Source organism: Vespa crabro, chromosome 2 (genome assembly GCF_910589235.1).
Source record: "Vespa crabro chromosome 2, iyVesCrab1.2, whole genome shotgun sequence".
NCBI classification, from domain to species: Eukaryota; Metazoa; Arthropoda; class Insecta; order Hymenoptera; family Vespidae; genus Vespa; species Vespa crabro.
The window spans coordinates 8,083,800-8,104,526 of NC_060956.1; the positions used below are offsets into that span (position 1 = coordinate 8,083,800).

The following is a 20,727-nucleotide window of genomic DNA, read 5'->3' on the forward strand; positions in this document are numbered from 1 at the left end:
CCATAACGGTTTTCATATTTCATGAAAAAGATAATAAGTCCGTGTCTTCTTTCACGAGAGATGATCGTCTGAATAAGCGACACGATCTTGTTTCCATGAACGAATATGCTCGCGCGTGCACGCTTTTGATGTTCTTACCTGCTGCTTCTTAAAGTGATGAAGGAAGGTAAAAGTAAGACGAGCGTGTCAACGATTCTGCCACGCGATCTATGTTGTGTGTTGTATCTCGGTTGTGTTTATGACTCTAAATATCGTAAAGTGGGTAAAGATCACGTCAGACGTACACGAGTTTCGTTACGTGACTCAGTATCGAAGAGAAAGAGATTTACAATGGAGACAATAATGGTCGCGATAACTCGATTTCATGATGACACGTGTGCGATCGATAAACTGAATATTTATTACTACAAAAAATAGTGAGTACAATTATATAGGTATTAAAAACGTTACAAAATAAAACGTTCGTCGGACGATGTGTGTATGATCGTAGATTCTGGAGAGATGGCTTACGGGTTTATTATTTTATTACTACGTGTCACGATCTATTAAAATACATAATTAATAATGATCTCTATTCATTCATGTAATTCATAAAAAAAACCGCGTAATCCTTTCGATCCAGGTTTCTACAAAGACAAACTGAAACGAATAAGAGACATCTACCTACCATCATCAAAGATTATTCATTATCAGTAATATTTCTCATCGATTTCAGAAGATTTTTATTCTCATTGCATTTTATTCTCAATTGCATGTAATGCATAAATTTTTTATAATATGTGTATTTATATTTATTTATAGGTACACTTACGGTATAAGGGTGAAAATCGAAAATAGAGCTACGTCGAACGCAACTCGATCATCCCCGTTCCTCTCTTGGTTCTATCCACTTCTAAAAATTATAACGTCGACAAGATCGTCATTGATATCCTAATTATATATTCATTTTTGTCTATCTATGCTCAGGAAATTTATATCTTACTCTTTTCTCATTGCTCATCGTAGAATCAATCACACAAGATTTGATCATTTTCACAATTACCATTTTCTTTTTGAAAAATCACAAAATAAAAATAAGAAAGATTATAGTTACATATGTAGAAATTCTGCTGAACTGATAACATTATTATATTCTGTTAACGTTTCTAACATTATTTAATAACGTAGAAAGAAATGGATTATTTATCTCAATGAAAGAAGAAGGACGAGGATACATTTGCGTGATTCGAAGAATCACGAGAATTTTTTCACATCTTCTATTGCATCTTACTATTGCATCTTTTAAGAAAAAGATAAAATAAAAAAAAATTATTGCAAGGATAAAATTCGATATAAGGGTTAAAATAAACGGAAAGACAAAAGAGCCAATCCGATTCGCGAAGTATTATTATTACTGTGTTACTCGCAACTCTTGCTTGATATCCTTTTTCTCTTCCCTCTTATTTCTTTGCATTTTTCTCTAGCAATCTTACGTGATTGATCCTTCTTGGAGCTTTTCTTCCTACGATTCTTTGTCGTATCCAGAGCACAATCGTGCTTATCGATCGTATCGTTTCTTTCCTTCCTTTTTATTATTTTTTTTTTGTTATTTACTTTAAAAACTACTATAAGAGACATACTTAGAAATAAGTGAAAACAATCATTTGTCTAGTGCTTCCAAGTCGCGCACTATAGTGAAACATACTTTTTTTTTACCCCTCGTTTTCTTAGTTTCGGAGCACGGATTTCTTTTTGGAACAGAGTTAAAGTGTAAATAAGTAAAAAAGAAGAAGAAGAAGAGAAAGAGAAGACTAACAAAAGATGAAAAGGATGAAAGAAAATAGGTATCGATTTTGATGAATTTAGAAGAAAATTAAAAAAAAAAAAGAAAATTAAATCGATTCGGATACCCTTTTTGATCTCTTTCTCGTGCTGTTCTTCTCCGTTTCTTGGCATGTTGCCAATTAAACAAAAGTTTCTCTATATATCTTATAACAAACATTCATACGCACGTTTATCATTTCAAAGTACACAGCTGATGATAATATGAAAGTCTTTTTCACGAATGCATACTTCGTAGTTTAACTATGAAATATTATTATCGGCTTAGTTTCAATTAACTATACATTCTTTAAGGCTAATCAAATATTTTTTGTTCTTTTCACTTTCTTTCTTGATTTCTTTCACTCTCATTTTTTCTCTTTATTCTATTCTGTTAAACTAATCTTCTCTCTCTCTCTCTCTCTCTCTCTCTTTCTCTCTCTCTCTTTCGATTATTTTATGTATTATCGCGTGCGTGCATCTTCTCTCTTTCATACGATCTTTACGTAATTACAATTTTGTCGAAAAATAGGACGTCATTTTCTTTCACTCTTTCAATCTTTTATAGTGCTTTCTAAAATCTTTCGATATATATGATTTTTTCTGTTGTTCTCTCTCTCTCTCTCTCTCTCTCTCTCTCTCTCTCTCTCTCTCTCTCTCTCTCTCTCTCTCTCTCTCTCTTTCTCTTTTTCTTATTCAAAATCGTTTAAAAGCCACGAATGGAAAGAACACTTGGTAGAAAAAGTTTACAACGATATCGCGACAAAATTGCAGAGCGTAACTTTTGATTGGTATACTCCAAAGCTCGTACGTTTTATTACTCGTTCTTCTTTTTGGACAACATCGAAACGTTCTTATTTCTTTTTCAATTTATCGAACGTAGCCACGATAAATGAACGAGTATTTCGTTAATCGAAGCTTACCGTCCAAAACGTTTGCAATTCTGATCGCTTCTGATAATTTCTGTTCCATCTGTCTTTACAACTAGGAAAATTTTGTCGTTAAAGTTCATAAATAACAATCGAAATGAGTGGTCCTATTTAAATCAATGCACACTTAGGTATCATAATGATTTGCCTTATAACTAATTGCTAAATCTTACAAGAACAACGCGTAAAATTACAAATAAAGAAAAAGCATAGAGTGCGAGCAACATGTAGATCCTATCTCTTTCGTCACGATCGACTCTTTGCCTTACGGAATTATTACCATCTAATCAGCCTTTACTTCGTACAACTTGGTGCTGGTATTATTGTTCGTCGATACGATTCAATAATATATCGCTGATAAAATATTATATATGTATGTACGGACGCTGGTAATATTGTTCAAATTTCCTTTGACGTAACGAAAGAAAACGAGCTTCTTCGAAGGTTTACATTGTTTCATTACCCTAATTAATATCTAAATAATCTTTATGTGAATAGGAAAAAAGTCGAAGGTAACGTAATGTCCCGTACAGAATATTTCAATATTTAAAGGCTACATTACGCTCTTAATCTATTATTTAAAATATTTTTTTTTTATTTAAAAAAAGAGAACTTCATCGATATATCATCGTAGTACTGGCAACGATTCTACAAAAAAAAAAAAAAGTATAAACGCGATTAAAAGAGAATAAAAAGAATGTTTCGATGGCACGTAACGTTATTTTAAATGGCTGGAATTCGAAAATCCATACATGCCATACGGGTTATTATGAGTTTCTATAACTGAACTACTCTGTACGAGGATATCGAACAAAGAGAGATTAAAAAAAGAAAAAAGATAAAAAGAAAAATGACGAAAATACAAGAAAAAAGAAGAAAAATGACCGGCGCCAATCGTTCGCTTCTACTCTACAACGAGTGCAATAATATACATTTAGTACAGACATTGTAGAATATACGCAAAATATTCAAAACTCGTACAAATATGTATTCATACAAACACGGTTTAAAAGGATCATATACAACAAATTCAGTCACAATAGATGACTATCTTTGATAAAACGAGCCTAAGAAGAATAAAACTTGTCAAAACTCCCAAGAGACAATATTTTTACGAACATTTTCCTATTTTTGTTTTCTTTCTCTTTCTTTTATTCTTGTTGCTGCTTTAGTATTCTCCTCTTTCAGTGGACTGCTTTCTTTCTCTCGTCTTCTCGAGCAATCTCTTTTCTTGAATACGGTACTACTAAATCTGCTTTACCTACGAGTCGGACTTTGTACCTTACGATCGACGCCTTCTTTACGTTCGTTTCATCTGGATTTTACTTTAAATGTGGAGAATCAGGGAGATTGCGGAGAAGTTGGGATTCAGGAACGGAATGAAAAGTGTTGCGAGCTCGGAATATGTAAAAGGGCGTCTATGAATTGATGATTCCAGTATTCCTTTTAGGTAAACTCTTGACGCTTTGTATTCTCTTCCGCTTTTGCTTTTTTTTTTCTTAATTTTCTTTTCTAGAGACGTACGTAGAAGAATTTTGAAAAAAGTAATAAATTTTTACAAAGAGGAAAAAAAAACAAGAGGAAAATTAACAGGATACGCGTGTTCGAGTTTCTTTGTTTGTTTGTTTTTTTTTTTTTTTTTTGGAAAAAGGACGAACTTACGTAAAAAAATCGCGTTTTTCGTTAACGCGCTTTCTCTTCGCAAAGGGTCCATCGAGGTGATAAGAAGTACTTTCTCTTTTCTATTCTCTTCTTTCATTTCTCTTCCTTCGCTTTGCTTTTGATCTAAGTTGATGATCTTAGTTTGCGCGGCGGGGGGGGGGGGGGGCGGGATATTTGTTTCGTCAGTGGGAATATTTGGTCATGAAGTCATCGTAGTTTCAGCCCAGACTAGCCCATTTCATGAAGTCGGGCACTTCTCTCACCGGCACGTCCCTAGCGAGGGCTTTCACCCTCAGGTTTCTATCTTCCGTCAGCAACACGACTTCTCTCCTTAGACGTCGGGGCTGGCCCTCCTCTGCTGAGGCAAGATAAATTAGATTTTGTATGAAAATTGTAGGCTGGGATAGGATTTGAACCCGGTTTCCCTGCATTTCGTGTACGGTATTCTCACCAATAAGTTACCCAATAATTCAGAGTTCTTTTTTTTGTATCCTCTTTAAAATACATATAACTAGAGCCTTATAATATTTCTTTTTTTATTTCCTGTTACTGAACTAACAATAAATTATCTGTAGTTATCGACTATTAAACAGCATTTAAGAAATTATTACCACTTATTATTTGAAATTAAAATGAATCAATAATTATTCTGTTCACACTAATATAAAATAATAAAAAAAAATAAATATTCTCGAGGATTGATAAAATCGATTATTGACACATAGAAAAATTTTATATTCAACATACCTGGGTTATTATAATCTTTGTTTCCTGTTCTGCAAAGGCTCAAGCACGTAGCTAGAATCCTGTCATCATTTCTAGTTAATTTGTCCTGCAATGAATATGAAAGAAAATATCTTCAATATTCCATTTATTCTTACTATCTGTTTGAATGTTCAACGATTTCATATTCAAAATTTCGACAAATGGTAAGAAGAGGGTGAAAAAGAAGGGGAAACTTGATACGCAAGAGACACGATAAAAGGAAATAATAACGAAGGGATTTTTCATTATTATTTCTTTCGACAAATCAAGCTTCATGTTTGTGATCATCGTTGTGAAGTCGTGTATGTTACCACACATACACGACATGTTACCACAAAGATATACTATAAAGATCACAAATGCGTTAGCCGAACTACAATCTATTTCTCACTGAAAAGAGTTTATCTCAACGGTATGGGTTTCTTAGATATTCGATCCCTTATCATAAAATTTATGCTTCAATGAACACCAACCGAATCCCTTTTCCTCTCTTTTTGCACCCTCTTTGCTTCTTTGCATGCATTGAAAATAGTGTGGCTCTTTTTTCGTTCATATCGATTTTCCTATCAAAAAAACGTCAATACTGATGTTCTTTTATCATTCTTCCTACATTAGAAAAGCTATAATTAAGGATAATAAATTAAAAATCGAAACGAAAGATACTCTTTCTAGTCTACAATGCTGCTGCTATACTTTATGCGGAATTTATCCGCATATGTATGCATACGCATAAGCGAATATTCTAATCCTCGATAACAGCAGGAAGTAGTATACGGTACCTACATGATCTTAATCATATTTAAATAGATCGAGTCTTGTTAAAAATAGATACTGTATATCCGCAATGGAATAGTACTACTCACATCGAGAGTGACAAGAAGCGATAATAAATGCTTGTATGTTCGTCTAAAATATTTTTTTACTCCGTTCGAGTTAACTGTATGCATGAAAATTTATAGTTGATCCGGTACATATTGAGATATGAGTTTTAGCTCTTTATATTTTTAACAAATTTGATAAGAGTATCTTAATGATGATAAATTATCGATCTATTGAATACACGAGAATTTGATGACGGAAAAGAAAAACCAGTTCACCTTATCGACGTCTTCTTCAACGGTAAAAGTACTGGATGTCAAGACGGTTCCTCTTGTAGTCAAGCATCGAATTGCTGGGTTTCTGCTTCTCGCAAAAGCCAATGCCGCCTTTGCACTTTCTGCCACTCTGGCTACGTGTTCAGGATCCAAAGTAGCTCTTGATGCTGGTGGACAATCCCTGGCATCGGCACCTCTAGCCAAGCCTTCCAGTTCGTTTAAAACTATAACAAAGTTTCATATACAAAACAAATTAATTCACTTTAGATCCACGAAAAGAGTGCAATGATTGTTCCAAGATTTCTCCTGTATCATATAAAATACATTCATGCGATGTTCTATAGCTTTTTCTTTATAAAAGGCAGACAGAGACAGAGACAGAGAAAGAGAGAGAGAGAGAGAGAGAGAGAGAGAGAGAGAACAAATTTTGAATAGAAGTTAAACGAAGAAGTTTGGATCAATACTATTAATCGAAAATTTCGTCGCCTACTTCCTTTATGGCATTAACGAATTTTTCATTCTATGTCAGATATTTACCATTTTCGCGAGAACCAACTTCTTAGATTTTTGAGAAAAACTCATTTCCTTTAGCTTCATCGAGAAGGCTTAGAGAAGGTAGGAAGGTCTGCTGACAAACTCAGCAGGGATTTTTCAGTTTGCTGACGAACTTAGCAGGGATTTTTTGACCTACTGACAAATTTAGCAGGGATTTTTCGGCTTCCATATTCGTGAATACATCCTGAAAATATTTTGGAAGAGCAAACTTCGACAAATCTATAAATAATGAGAGGATTTATTACCGTCTTTCTCGAATATAAATACGAATGAGTTCTTTCTATTTGAATAATATCTAAACACTTCATGATAATAAGACACAATACAGGTATATGGATCATTAGAGAAAGAAGTGATGCTTAGTTAGTCTTTTGTAGATCTATGTCTCTAGACAATATAGCACAATTGATTCGTTTTATGCTTTATCATATTGTAAATAATGCCCTACGATAAATGTTTAAATAGCGAGCGATCATATATTGGGAAAATGAAAAAAATAAGACAATGAAAGAAGAATCGAAGTAGGTCGCTGAAAAATAGCAAGCCGTTTGATACTCGAAGAGATATTAGAAAATCGAAGATCGGGAAGATTCGGTAATCTGCAAAAGAAATTCAGTAATCTGCGTCAATGATAGAAAAGTTTAAAGGAGCACGACAGATTACGGGCTTGAAACATAGGTGCTCACGCAGTCGAATAGCAGCAAGCAGAAAGTCGCGCACTATCGTCATGGCACCAGTACAGCCAGTCTCTTCGTCGCTGGCCAATCGTCCCTCGTTTCAGGCCGCACATACATGCATTCATGTATGAGCCGTGAGAACCTAACTGTGAACGCTCAGCGTGGTCCGTTGTCGGAGCCAGACAGACCGTGGCTGGTTGGTGAGGTCAACTGGCAACGCGGTAGTCGATTTTTCATGAAGACGTACTTTCATTTTTCGGTCCCCCTCTCTGTTTGCATACATATACGATATAATATGCATGTGTATATGTATATGGGTTTATATAGGTACGTATAACGAACTAACGACTCGCTTCACTTTTTTCCTCCCAACTTGGCCATGCACATATCACACAAACCGTAGATGACTGAAAGGATGGTTATACGATGGAAGGATCACATTGTGTAAGAGAAGACGAAAAAAAATCGAGAATCACTTTTTGGAATATATTTACAATTGTAGGACGCGCTTAAATTTCGCCTACATGAATTACTGTCCATTCGTGGAACGAATGGCTGGATATAACGATTAAAATTCTTATTGTTAAGCAGTGGGAGCCTTTGAAGAAGGGCCAAAAGGTCGAGTATGATTCTGACAGTTTGTATAATTTGATTCTTGAGGTTTCTCCATGAATTCATATGTATTTGGAACAAATGCCCTAACCACGATTGTTAAATAAGCTGAATGTTAATTTTAACTAGTAATAATTAAAGTTAAATAAAAAGTATGATAAAATAGTACCTAGTGGACAATAAGTACGTAGTAGACAATACGTACGTAGTGTCAAATTCTCCACGAGTAAATGAAGAAAAAAAGTATAACAATCGCGGAAAATGAGAATCGGTTATCGTTTTTTTTTTCCTACAATTCGGCCATGCTTCGAGCTCTAGCAATCCAGATAATATTTTCATATGTCAATCTCAAATTGGCCGTCAGATTTTCCCCTATTATTCGATTAATACAGACAATAGGTAATCACTTTTCTAGAGAACGAGAGAGAGAGAGAGAGAGAGAGAGAGAGAGAGAGAGAGAGAAATGTGTTTGTGAGGGAGAAAGAGAGAAAGACGTATCGCTTACGCTCGCTCGACAATCGAGTTGCGAAACGAGACGATACCCTACGAAAGATGCAAATGGGTTTGGGTAAACTTTCTCCGCCCCGATAAATTAAACGTCCGCCAGCCGTATCCTCTTCACAGACAGTTCATGGCGAATCGAGGGAGGAACAGAAAGAAAGAGAGAAGAGAGAAAAGAGAAGAGAAAATGCGTAAACCCTTCTCGCTTTCTCGAATAAATCGTTGGCTACCAACGTTAGGCCAGTGCCATTGGAGGATCCCTCCTGCAGACGTGTTTTTCTGCTTCGCATACGTATTTTTTTCCGCTTCTTTCTATCTTCTCCTTTTCCTCTTCTTTTTCTCTTTCTTACTTCACTTTTTCTTTTTCTTCTTTTTTCTCTTCCATCTCTGAAATCCGATAATCGATTCGCATGCACACGAATGAGGTAGACTACAACTGCACATGTAGAGACGTACTATGAGCCTCGCGAGCAACCCACTTCAAGCACTATCAATTTTCAACGACATTTGGTATGCATTAGTCTACTCAAGCTGAAATACTTGAGCTATCCATTTTCCTAAACTATACTCGTAGAATATCAGCCTCTAAGCAATTTTGCTTTTCGTACACAAAAATCCTTAATGTTATTTTTTGAATAGATGAAATATAGTAAAGCCCACGATGACTATGAAGGATAAGACATATTTTTTATATTTTGTTTCTTATGTCTGAAAGCTTATACTAGGTAATATGTAATTCTTTTATTGGAATAATCGTATAGTGATTAAGAAACATTCTATGAACTATGATCAATCGATGGATCTTCCGTTCGTCAGGAATATTTACGAAGTCGTACGATTGTACCTTCTCGACCAAATTAGCGTCGAAACTAAAAATACGTTCACATTTTTCTTTCGATACTTAATCAATAAAAAGCTATAGGCAAAATGTATTATCGATTTTAATTTCTAATTGTAATCGTACGATAGTGATTAATGAATTTATCGATTTTGAACGACCTTAAATCTTTATTAGGACTTCATGATTTTACGGATAAACTGTATGACGATTACAGTTACGTTTAATAACATTCATTTTTCCTCCTTGTCTTTTTATAATGGAGCTTTAAAATGTGAGACAGAACTTTAAAAACGAAATTATTATAAGGGTGGTTCACACATTTTGGTTTAGTCTTAGTTCAGCCTCCTTTCCGTCTTCATTCCGTCATTTCAGTTACTGTTCAGTTTCAGTCATTAATATTTACACATATCAGCTTAATACACTATCAGCAAGTAGTACAGATCCTACTTTGTGGATTTCCAAGGCATTAAAAGAAGTATTCAGTGGAATAGAAAATCTCCTTTATTCATAGATAAAAGATCGCATATTATCAAAATTCAAAATTCCGTCACGTTAAAATTGAGTATAGGCAGAGCAATAGAAAATCTCTTGCGTCTAAGCTATATTAAAAAAAAAAAATCGCAAGTTTGTCATTTTTAAAATGATATCATTCTTGATGACGATCTCAAACGATCTCGAACACAAAGAAAAATATGTGATATATGCAAGTGACTCCGAATGTCCAAACAATAATTATGAAAATTGCTGCAAATACCGCCGCATGTACTGTCAACGAAAATGCCACTGTAGATTTACTACTGACGCATTCATTGAATACCGTAATTGCGTTGGGTATTCAAAGTATCAAAACCGAGAACGCATCCATTCAGTTGAAATTTGAACGCAAGATTTGACGCAAGAAGAGAGAATTTCTCACAATCTTCTTTTTATGAAGCTGCAATTGTCGCTGAGGGTATTTTATACGGTCCTGGAATTGATGAATAGAGATAAAGTTAAAAATTCTTCACTTAACAAGAATAGAATTATACTAGAGACTTCATACGCGTTTTTCTTAAAACACTGTTTTCGAAGATGGTGGACGTGACATTTGAAAAACTGTTTGAAAAATCGTTTTTAAATTTACAAAAGAACTCTCTGAAATATTTAGAGGTTGATGATGCTTTTACTTCTTTTTTTAAATCAATTTGAATTCTTTAATAATTACTTAAAAATAACATTTTTTGTCAAAGATTTTAAAAATCGGATATCATCAATGATTCGTCTTTAGAGTTAACTTGAATAAACTATTTCGTTTTTTCATTTTAAATGGGCCGTTTCAACTGGAGTGAGTCCACTATCAAACGTCTCCAATAAAATTTATTGCCAGCCAGTGACCATATTTTTGTAATTTTTCGATATTTCTAGATAATTATTTTTTGAAGATTTTTAATACATGTACTTTCAGGTAAAGAAAGATTTGAGTAGAAGAGAAATTCCGAATTTCGACCTTTTTTCGAACCTTTAGATGGTTGTCTTTTATGAGCCTTTAGATGGTTGCCTTTAGATGTCCATCTTTTAACAAAGTTAAAAGAAAGATGAACATAATACAGGAGTGAACTATCGGTTATCTATTGAACGCCGAATGAACTTGGTTTTCCTACATGGTTGAATATATTCGATGCTTTTACAAACTTTGTTCAAGATTTCATTTTTTGTTTTCATATGAAACCTATTCCTTTTCAATATATGAAAGCAATTTATATGAATGCTAAAACAATTCATACTATATGATCATTTTCGCAATAACGATATAAAACATAATTGCAAGAGCATAAAAATTTTATTTTATAAAATATTCATAAGCAATTATATTTTAATAATTATATTTTTAAATCCAAATTCAATAAATTCGTGAATGAAAGTGTGCACAAAATTGGAAAAGAAAGAGAAAGAGAGAGAGAGAGAGAGAGAGAGAGAGAGAGAGAGAGAGCAAAATTTACCTATACATATATATATATAGATAATCCAAAAGAATATTTGAAGACTATCTAAGATTTAATTAAAATACTGTCCGTATATATCTGGCCGGAGTTTTCGATATCTTCGTCACGATCGTTTCGACAACAATGATGATGAAGATTAATGATAATAATCATATCCAACGCAGATAAAATAAAACAATCGACTATCGACGATTTGAAAAATACAAGAATTGATTGAAACGAATCATTTTTACATAATGAATGAAAAGATCTAAATACAATGTCATTGTTCTTCCTTTGCGTATAAATAAATGATAACAACATTATTTGATGTTTTATGAACGCATTCATATTTTAATCTAACGTAATTGTATCTATACCTACAGACATAGACGGTATGTATCGATGCAATAGTCGCAGAGTCCTAACGCAATCTTCTATTGATAAATATAGTAGTCTCTCTCTCTCTCTCTCTCTCTCTCTCTCTCTCTCTCTCTCTCTCTCTCTCTCTCTCTCTCTCTATCTCTATCTCTGACTTTACTACTGAAAAGTTCATATCTATCAAGTAAATAAAGGTCTGTTGATATGAATATTATTAAAAATGTCATGTCTTTTACGTTACACGTCTTGCAAGTTTAATGTCTAGTTTCGACTTTTGATTATCACAAACTGAACAAAGATTTTATGAGAACTTGTGAAATCATTTTTATACTGTAGCCCTATATAAAATAATATTAAAAAAGTATTTTAAATCTTACTTATGTAAATCTTACTTAATTCTACATTGAAATATTTATCCAATTCCTATATCAGTATCCTAACTATTTCAGCCGTCACAACAAACATACATATCACACATACGAGATGAGAGGATACACGGATTTTAACTATCTGTTTTTAAAAAATTCTGCAAATATTGCTCGATTCTACAATATTATTTTCTTCGGTTTTGGACTCACATCATTACATCAAGAACTACACAAATGCTTACAAGGGAATTTTTTCATTTTTTTTTCGACGAGGAGAAATTATTTACAAGGAGAAATAAAAAGATTCTCAACAAAGATGCTACGATCGATACGCTTTGGAATTTTTCTTTTTTATTTCAACAAAAGTGCACAGTTTGCAAAAGGAGCACAGGTTGCAATGAGAGGGATCAAAGTCCCTTCTCTCACTTCTTACCCTTTCTTATAATTTATAGTCGATTATTTTGCACGTTGCCCAGACTTACAGGGAATATTATTTTGGACAGGGTTATAGCACGATCCTCCTCTCCACATTTTTACCTCTTCCCTTCGATCGGATAATCGATAAACTTCGGTCAAAAAAAATGCCCGCTGAGATCATGGGTCAATCGACCCCTATGGTTGCTCTCTCTTTCTTTCTCTCTCTCTCTTTCTCTCTCTCTCTCTCTCTCTCTCTCTCTCTCTCTCTTTTTCTATCTCTCTCTATCTCTTTTTATCTCTCTCTATTTCTCTTTCTCTCTCCCTCTTCTTTTTCTGTCCATCTGTATGCCTTGTACGCCAGTAGATTCCAAATTAAGCAACGCAAAACTCGATATCCCAGCGGACCTTTCATATTCCCAAAATTGACTCAATTGTCGTCATAAAATCGTTTACGACCCGAGTCACGGATGAAGTATAAACTTGTTTTAAATTGAAAATCAACGCAATTTTTTCTCTTTTTCTTTTCCATTCTTTTGTATAGCGAAAAATATGAATTTTTAATCGAATCGAGATCAATGGGAACCGATTTTATTTTCAAGAGAACGAATTGCCGACGATTTTCGTTTTTTTTATTCGCTATATTCATTATGAAATATTTTGATGCTGTATCTCCTGTGCTCTCATTAATGTTCTTTTTTTTCTTATAAATATCCTGTTATCGTTAGACAGTGATGAATGATTTTAATGAAAAAAATTAAATATGCTAGTAAAATAGAAAATAATGTTAAACATTGACATTTTGTTTATATACATTATAAAGAGAAAAGAGAAGAGTATTTTAAGCAAATACAAATAATCATAAAGTTATTATTGTAAACTTAAATAGCAGAAATTGACCTGAAACTTCTGAGAAATTCAAATATTTTATTAAAGTATATTTATATTTTCCAAACAGTATTCTATTTATGCGTTTCTATTTTAGTAATTAAAACATTAAACATTTTTATTGTTCAGTCTTTATAAAATAATTATCCAAAGTGATTGTAAAAAAAGTATAGTATTGGACCAACTTTCGGAATATTTGATTTAACTATTTTTAATTTGTTGTATAAGCGCGCAAAAATATAGATGAGCGGAAATGTCCGACAAATTTTCGTAGTAGACGGTGCGCCGTATTGATCCATTTGCGGAGACCGGCGGTGATTAGACATTTATAGAAGTTAATTTCAAAAAGATGTCTCATCGATCGTACTCACCCACCAGCGGTACCATCAGCGTGTAGATGGGCTGTGCTCCAGAGGTAGCTTTCGTAATATTCTGCAATTGTGGCAGATAGTCGATGAAACAATTGGTGTCTGGTACTAATTGCCTTGGTCTCACTTCTATTTCCACCGACACAGAGGATTTCTTTAAGATTGCCTGCAAAATATGAACAAAATTATAATTAAAAATTGTTAAATGAACGTAACAAGCCAAATTTAAGGTATTAACTTCAAAGTAGAATTTCTTCCGTCATTCGTTGAAATATCGTGGGGAAGAAAATGAAGAAAGTTCACAGGATGCGCCAGAAGACACATTACCTTCCAATCGAATCCCACGTATGCGCACGGTGCGTCGTGAAACAGTCGCACATACGCCGGAGAACAATGTCTGCTTGAGACGGCACTACGCGAATGCCAAATAACCATTGTTACGACAAAGGATGAAGAAAATAATGAGTCTCCTAATATCGCTTTAAGTCGTGGGATGATAATCGATTTTGTATACGAGATTGCTTTAAACTAAACTCTTCTTGAAAAGATCACTTTATGGGGTTTTGATGTTTTCGCTTACGGTCAAAAATAGTTAGTAGCCTGCGTAATTTTCTATTTCGTTGCGATAATCGCTGATAATTCGCTTTTATTTATGCTCTGGTGATTTATGATTCAAATATTTTTATTATTTTATCTTCTTAATTAAAGATTTCTTTAATGGAAGAATTAGATTTTTGAAAAGTGGAAGAGAATATGTATATACAGTGTTCCTTCAGTGACAAGACGCTCGGCCTGGCGGAAAGCATGCGAAGAACTCGACGACAAGTCTAATTGCTCGTAGATGTACACGGATGGAATGCAAAAGTAGTAATGGACCGTACACACCGAAACGTATCGAAGACAATACGCAAATGTTACGCACGTATCAACGATCTTCTCTCTTCCTTTATCTTTTTTGGCAAGAATTCGAAACGTCTCAAAATACGACTTTCGTCTCTATCTATTCTCGACGCATCGCCGCTCGAGCATATTACTCGCAATTTCTATTCCGTGTGGCGCAATATCGGCATAACAGGGCCACTCTCGCGCTTTCCACCGAATCTCGAATCGAGTACGAATTCGATGTTAAGTTCCACAGTTCTCTTTTTCTGATTGTTCGTTGTCGTTGTTAAAACTCGATCGATAAGTTAGCTTACTTATAGCCAATATGTCGAGTTGTTTAAGATAAAGTGTAGGATTTAGGATTCTTCGGAAAAAAAATTCACTCCGAGTGTCAATGTATCTGCGATGTACGTACATAAAATATTCTCTCGAAATACAAAAATGAGTCAATAATTATCCGGAATTTTTATGTTGGCTTTTTTTATGTTGGCTTTACTGTCAAGTATTTACGCATTAGTATTCGTGGTTTTCCTCCAATTACGTATGTCAGGTTTTGAATACATTAGATTGATTACATTTTGTTTATCATGATGTCCATTTTGTTTCACGTTGTAAAAAAGAAGAATAGCGAGAAATTATCCGTTTTTTGTAGTCTGAAGATGTATCAGTGAATATATACTGGATAGCTCGAAAATTCAGCCAAAAACATTTTTTATGAAGATATAAAAAAGATTGTGCAATGATGGAACAAATATGTTGAAAAATAATGTTATTGGAAGTATTATGTTTTTATTGAAATAAATTTTTCAGTTGTATTGTGGACAATTATTAACTATGTCTCATATCACCGAAAGCTTTCTAACTATGTCCAGTCTCCTATGTCCGTGTCAATATTAAGAATATATTGTATAATGAAGCCGGACGAAGGTGTAGAGAGAATCGAATGTTGAAATTTTTATAAATTGCATGGAATCAGCGTAGACGACGATGAACAATTACAAGTCGAATACGACTTACTCGTATTCGAGAGGCACTTGAATACCTCACTACGGACGTAACGTTCGCTCAACTAGACAGCAACTCCGTGAATGAATGGGGACACCTGTTCCGATATTCAGGTGGGCTTGTCGACTTATTCATAAGCGACTACGCAAGCCGTTTGTTCTAGTTATGGGGAACGGCGCTTTTAATCTTCAGTTGATCAGGACACATGTAAGCATCGAAAGGGAAAACGGACTATAACGAGTTATCGACCGAAATTATTTTATATCTCAATAGATCTGAACGTAAAATAGTTCAAAAATTGATAACTTTTACTAGAGAATTTTAAAATATTAGAAGAAATATTTGTATTCTATACTGACCTTCAGTTTACTGAATATAATGAACATACGATGAAATTATTAAAAACCTAATATACCTAATAATATTTAATCCATACAATAAAATAACTTCAACAAAGTTTTCGATATCTCTGATTTTTTTAATGCTATAAAATGCACAGATAAAAAACAATTATATGGGAGCGAACATCTACTATATTTCATATAGTAGCCATTCATGATAAAGTTAGCCTAAGGACCTGGATAGCTCAGTGATTATTGTGTAGTCATCCGGAAAACGAAAGAGTTGAATTCAAATCCCGATTCAGAGGAACCAACTTTCTTTGCAAATCCTACAATTTGGAAGTGAATAGAGAGATTGACAAAAAGTGTATCAAAAAAATGCCTGGGAGTAATAAGTTGAAAGACATTGAAAGATATGCTTAATGAGAGTAGTGAATAAAAAGATATTGAAAAATATGCATGAGAGTTTTGTTACATTCACAATCGTTTATTTTATTAAATATAACATTTTTCTACGTTAACGTCTATAACAAAATATAAGGTCTTTCATTCAAGCATTACTTTTGCTTTAAAACACTTCATTTTTTGTTTCACACATATTTTTTTATTAGTTTGAACGAGAAAAATACTACTGTACTATCTCTTCGATCTTCGAGGAAACGTCTATCTGATAACTATCAACGTAATTTTACTTTCATGTAGCGCTTATGAACACATACATTTTCTTTTTCAATTTTTAATGATTCATTCAAACTCATACATAGCTCATACAAAGTTTTTTTCCCGTTGGAAATATTTATGGATTCTTAAAGGATGTTAACTGTTACGATTCGGTTTCGTTTCCTTCTTTTCCATCTTTTTGAAACGCATACCTTCATTCTCGTTACCGTATTCGTCACTTTTTCTTCTCGATACACGTACACGATATTTATGTACGATCTTAGAGAGAGAGAGAGAGAGAGAGAGAGAGAGAGAGAGAGAGAGAGAGAGAGAGAGAGAGAAAGAGAGAGAAAGAGAGAAAAAGAGAGGGAGAGGGAGAGGTAGCCCTCGTCCGACGAGTGTCTGGCTGGTCTGGCTAGTCTGCCCTCCTCAGTTGCCCTCCACAGTTACCCTCCTCGCCTCCTCCATCGTGTCTTCTCGTGAGAACCCGCTTTGTATCACGCATCGCGGTTCTAACGCCCGCGCATATTAAGCACACACCGACGTTCTTTCCATACACTACCAACAACGGTCTCCAGCTCGTGGTAACATTGTAAATGCGCAACACTCGCAGAAACTTACTCGCACCATTAGGTGGAATGGCCAAGCATAAGCGTAAGTGAGAGGGAGGAACACACGTGGTTTGACACGGACGATGAGGAACCGACACGAGTCCTCCTTTTAGATTGCTTTTTTGTTTATTTTTCTTTTATTTTATCGTCCAATTTGCCGACGATTTTAACGAAATGAATATGACTTGCTTTATTTTGCTTTATCTGTCTGTCTACTTCTCCTTTTTATCTTTTTTTGTTTCCATTGTCTCAGAATAACTAGAAAAGTGAATGTTTTGAACAACGTATATTTTTATAAAATATTTATTTTACATGTATATATATATATAAACAAAATATCATTAAGCATCATTGTATGGAAAACTTTGGGGAATTTAATGTTTTAGATGTTTCCTTATTAAAAATGATTTGATGAATTGTTAAACGTTCGCTGTATACTAACCATAGTTATCCGACTAAATTCTGTTAAAATTAAGAACTCTACATGAATGTAGCATATCTTGATATCTTCATGGCAACAAACTCTCTTTTGATGTATATTCATTTATAATTTGTTCTATATTAATTTTATATAATTTGAATAAGAAACCAATAATTTACATCAGGAATGGGCAATTTCTTCTCCGCCGTGAGTCATAAAGTCCTCACCATCAATTAATCTGTATACCTACTATTTAAGTTCACTAGCTACTACTTCAACCAATTATCTATAAATAGACAGAAACAAAAGCCATGCAGTTACGAGACAAGTGAAATAATGTGGGTCGTTTTCTCTCACCGAAACAAGTAAGTAAGAGAAGAAACCACATGTTGACCGCTTCATAATGGGCCATATAACAATTCTAGTAACGAATAATTCAAATTAATCAAATTAATTGATAAGTGTAAGCTTCTTATATTTTTTATTTTTTAATTATAGACATACAAATAATAGATGTTTATAATTATGAAAATTACGAAATTCGTAATATAAATAATTTTCTCCCGTATTAGTTTAAAATAACAAATTCATATTAGTATGAGATTTTTAAAATGTGATTAATATGTGGTCTATTTAATGACAATTTATATATAGTTCATTATTAATTTCTTAGACTTTATTATTAAAATTCTAGAAATCTGATCATTATCTAATTTCTGAAGAATTTTAAAGTCATCATTAATATCGTGATCAGAATCACAATGAATTGGTGAAATTTTTGGATCAGCTAATAAATTGACGACTTCTTTGTTTAATGTTATTTTTTTTCTTTACTTCATTGTTTCTGACATAGTAGATATAATCGGAGTGGATGAAAATAATCAAATGTGAAACAAATTTTTTATTCTTTTTCCTCTAGACATTTTTCACGTATTTAGTGCCCAGTATATTTAAAAATTTTTATTTCTGGATTTTAAGACTTCTTCTGCTAACATTGCAATAGTTATAATGACATTTTTAATAATGTCCGTTCCATGAATTAAATAATATTTTATAGATGTTAAATAGCATATAGTACTATGTATATAAGAAAACACATTTTTTAGCTGCGTCTTTTGTATACTTTTTGAATGTGTATCCTCAAGAAAATGCTTGAAGAATAGAAAATGATACATTACATATCTTCTTAATAAGAACATAGCAACTAAAAAAGTTTAATATATTAATTATTTGTAGATCTTTGCAGTTAATTTTATATGATAACAAATTAAGATCATTAGAAAAATAGTAAAAACTAAAATCATAGCAAATCCATTTAAATCTATAAATTGCGAGAGCTTTATGCCTCAAAAAAGTATTATTAAAATTAATGTAATAATTTAGTGAAAATGAAGTTATTGTCATAAGAGTTTATGAAAAAAAAATGTTTAAAGTAAATAAATCGAAATGTTATTTTTCGATATCTTCATAAAAATTTCCAAAATACATAAAATAAAGATACGTTCAGCCATACGCACAGCAGAATGCACAAACAAATATTAACGCAGCCAAGCAAATATTGCCATTTTGCTCCGAGTTTGTTATACATATGGAAAAACCCTTCTGCTAAGGCATTATTTTATGACAGTAAGTAATTATCTGTATCCTAAGACGCAGATAAAATCGAAACTTTTTGATTTTAAGGACATTAAATTTTATAATTATTCGTCGTTAGAATTTGTCTCACTGTACGCTAGTTGCCCACCCATGATTTACATAATACAATAATGAAGTATCAGATGTTACACTATGTGATAATGTACACTAGTAATTCAATTGTTCCGTACAGCGACAGCATTCTGACGGACAACTTCGCTGTAGCAAAAGATTTAATAAATGAAGATATAAATAAATAAAAAATTTAAAGGAGAAAAATTTCACCAAAAATTATTCTCGTATAAACATTGATTTTATATTTAAAAATATTTTTAAATTAAATTTTTTTTATCCACACAATCTAATAAAAATTTACGATTTATGAAGATCTCGTAAATTCAAGAAGAAAAAGAAAGGATGTGCATGATCGTCTGCACTCGATGTTGAATGAACGACAGTAAATAACTATAAAATGAGCGAGAAAATTCAGTTGACGGCAAAGAGAATGGTAGGCATATTAAATGCAAACAATGTGGATGCATGCATAAACGACTTTTTCAAAAGCTCAGTAAACATGGCGGTAATTGTTGTTTGACAGCAGTACATGTATCTTCAGAACGTCGATAATGTTTATAATCTAAATAACCAGCCAATAAACTACAAACTTCTAAACTTTACTAGCTGTCGGTTTACAACAATTTGTATCAGGATTAAAATTCAGAACGATATGTGAATATGTGAAACACAATAAAAATATAATGTAAATGTACCAGAAAATAATGCAGGTGTATATAAAACATACACTATTGGAAGCACAAATGTTCAAATAGTATAAGGTACTTTTACAAAGTCAAGAATGTGTGGAAGACGAACTACGTTCCGGAAAATATTTGACGACAAAAACAGAAGTATATGTTCAAAATGGTCGAAAAGTGAGAATTTTCAGATTGACGTTTAACATTAAGAATAATCAGTACTACGATAAAGAATTCGCCTTGTCCGTAAAAATATTGCAGATAGGTGGATGCTTCATCATGACAATATTCCCTACTATTCTATGATATATTATCGGGCATTTTTTATCGAAGGAACATTCCAGTAATTCCGATGTCTTTTTATTCATTAGATCTGAGTCTTGCAGACTTCTTTCTTTTCCGAACTAAAATTCAACTTGAAAGACCATCATTATGGAAATGCGAACAACATCCAAAGTGCTGTGACAGACAAGTTGAAGGCGATAACACTAAACGTCTTCTAACACTGCTACAAAGAGTGGAAGAAGCGTCTCCAACGCTTGTATAGCCTCCAAAGAAAACTACTTTGAAGTTAATAATGTGGTTTTGTAAATCTCTTTCA

The 20,727-nt window shown here is 33.2% G+C and overlaps 1 protein-coding gene across 6 annotated transcripts in view; it reads right to left on the reverse strand.

Annotated features, from left to right (window-relative positions):
* Positions 1-377: 377 nt before the first annotated feature.
* Positions 378-20,727, reverse strand: part of LOC124422226 (telomerase-binding protein EST1A-like) — a 130,903-nt gene continuing 110,553 nt past the window's right edge. For 5 of the 6 annotated variants that reach the window (XM_046958378.1, XM_046958379.1, XM_046958376.1 and 2 more), the window contains 4 exons: positions 13,820-13,982; positions 6,254-6,474; positions 5,139-5,223; positions 378-4,749 (listed from right to left, as the gene is read on the reverse strand). In XM_046958378.1, coding sequence (XP_046814334.1) covers positions 4,610-4,749; positions 5,139-5,223; positions 6,254-6,474; positions 13,820-13,982 — 609 coding nt within the window. In that variant the 3' untranslated portion in view covers positions 378-4,609. The remainder of the gene's footprint in view (positions 4,750-5,138; positions 5,224-6,253; positions 6,475-13,819; positions 13,983-20,727) is intronic. The other variant, XM_046958375.1, reaches the window with a different exon arrangement.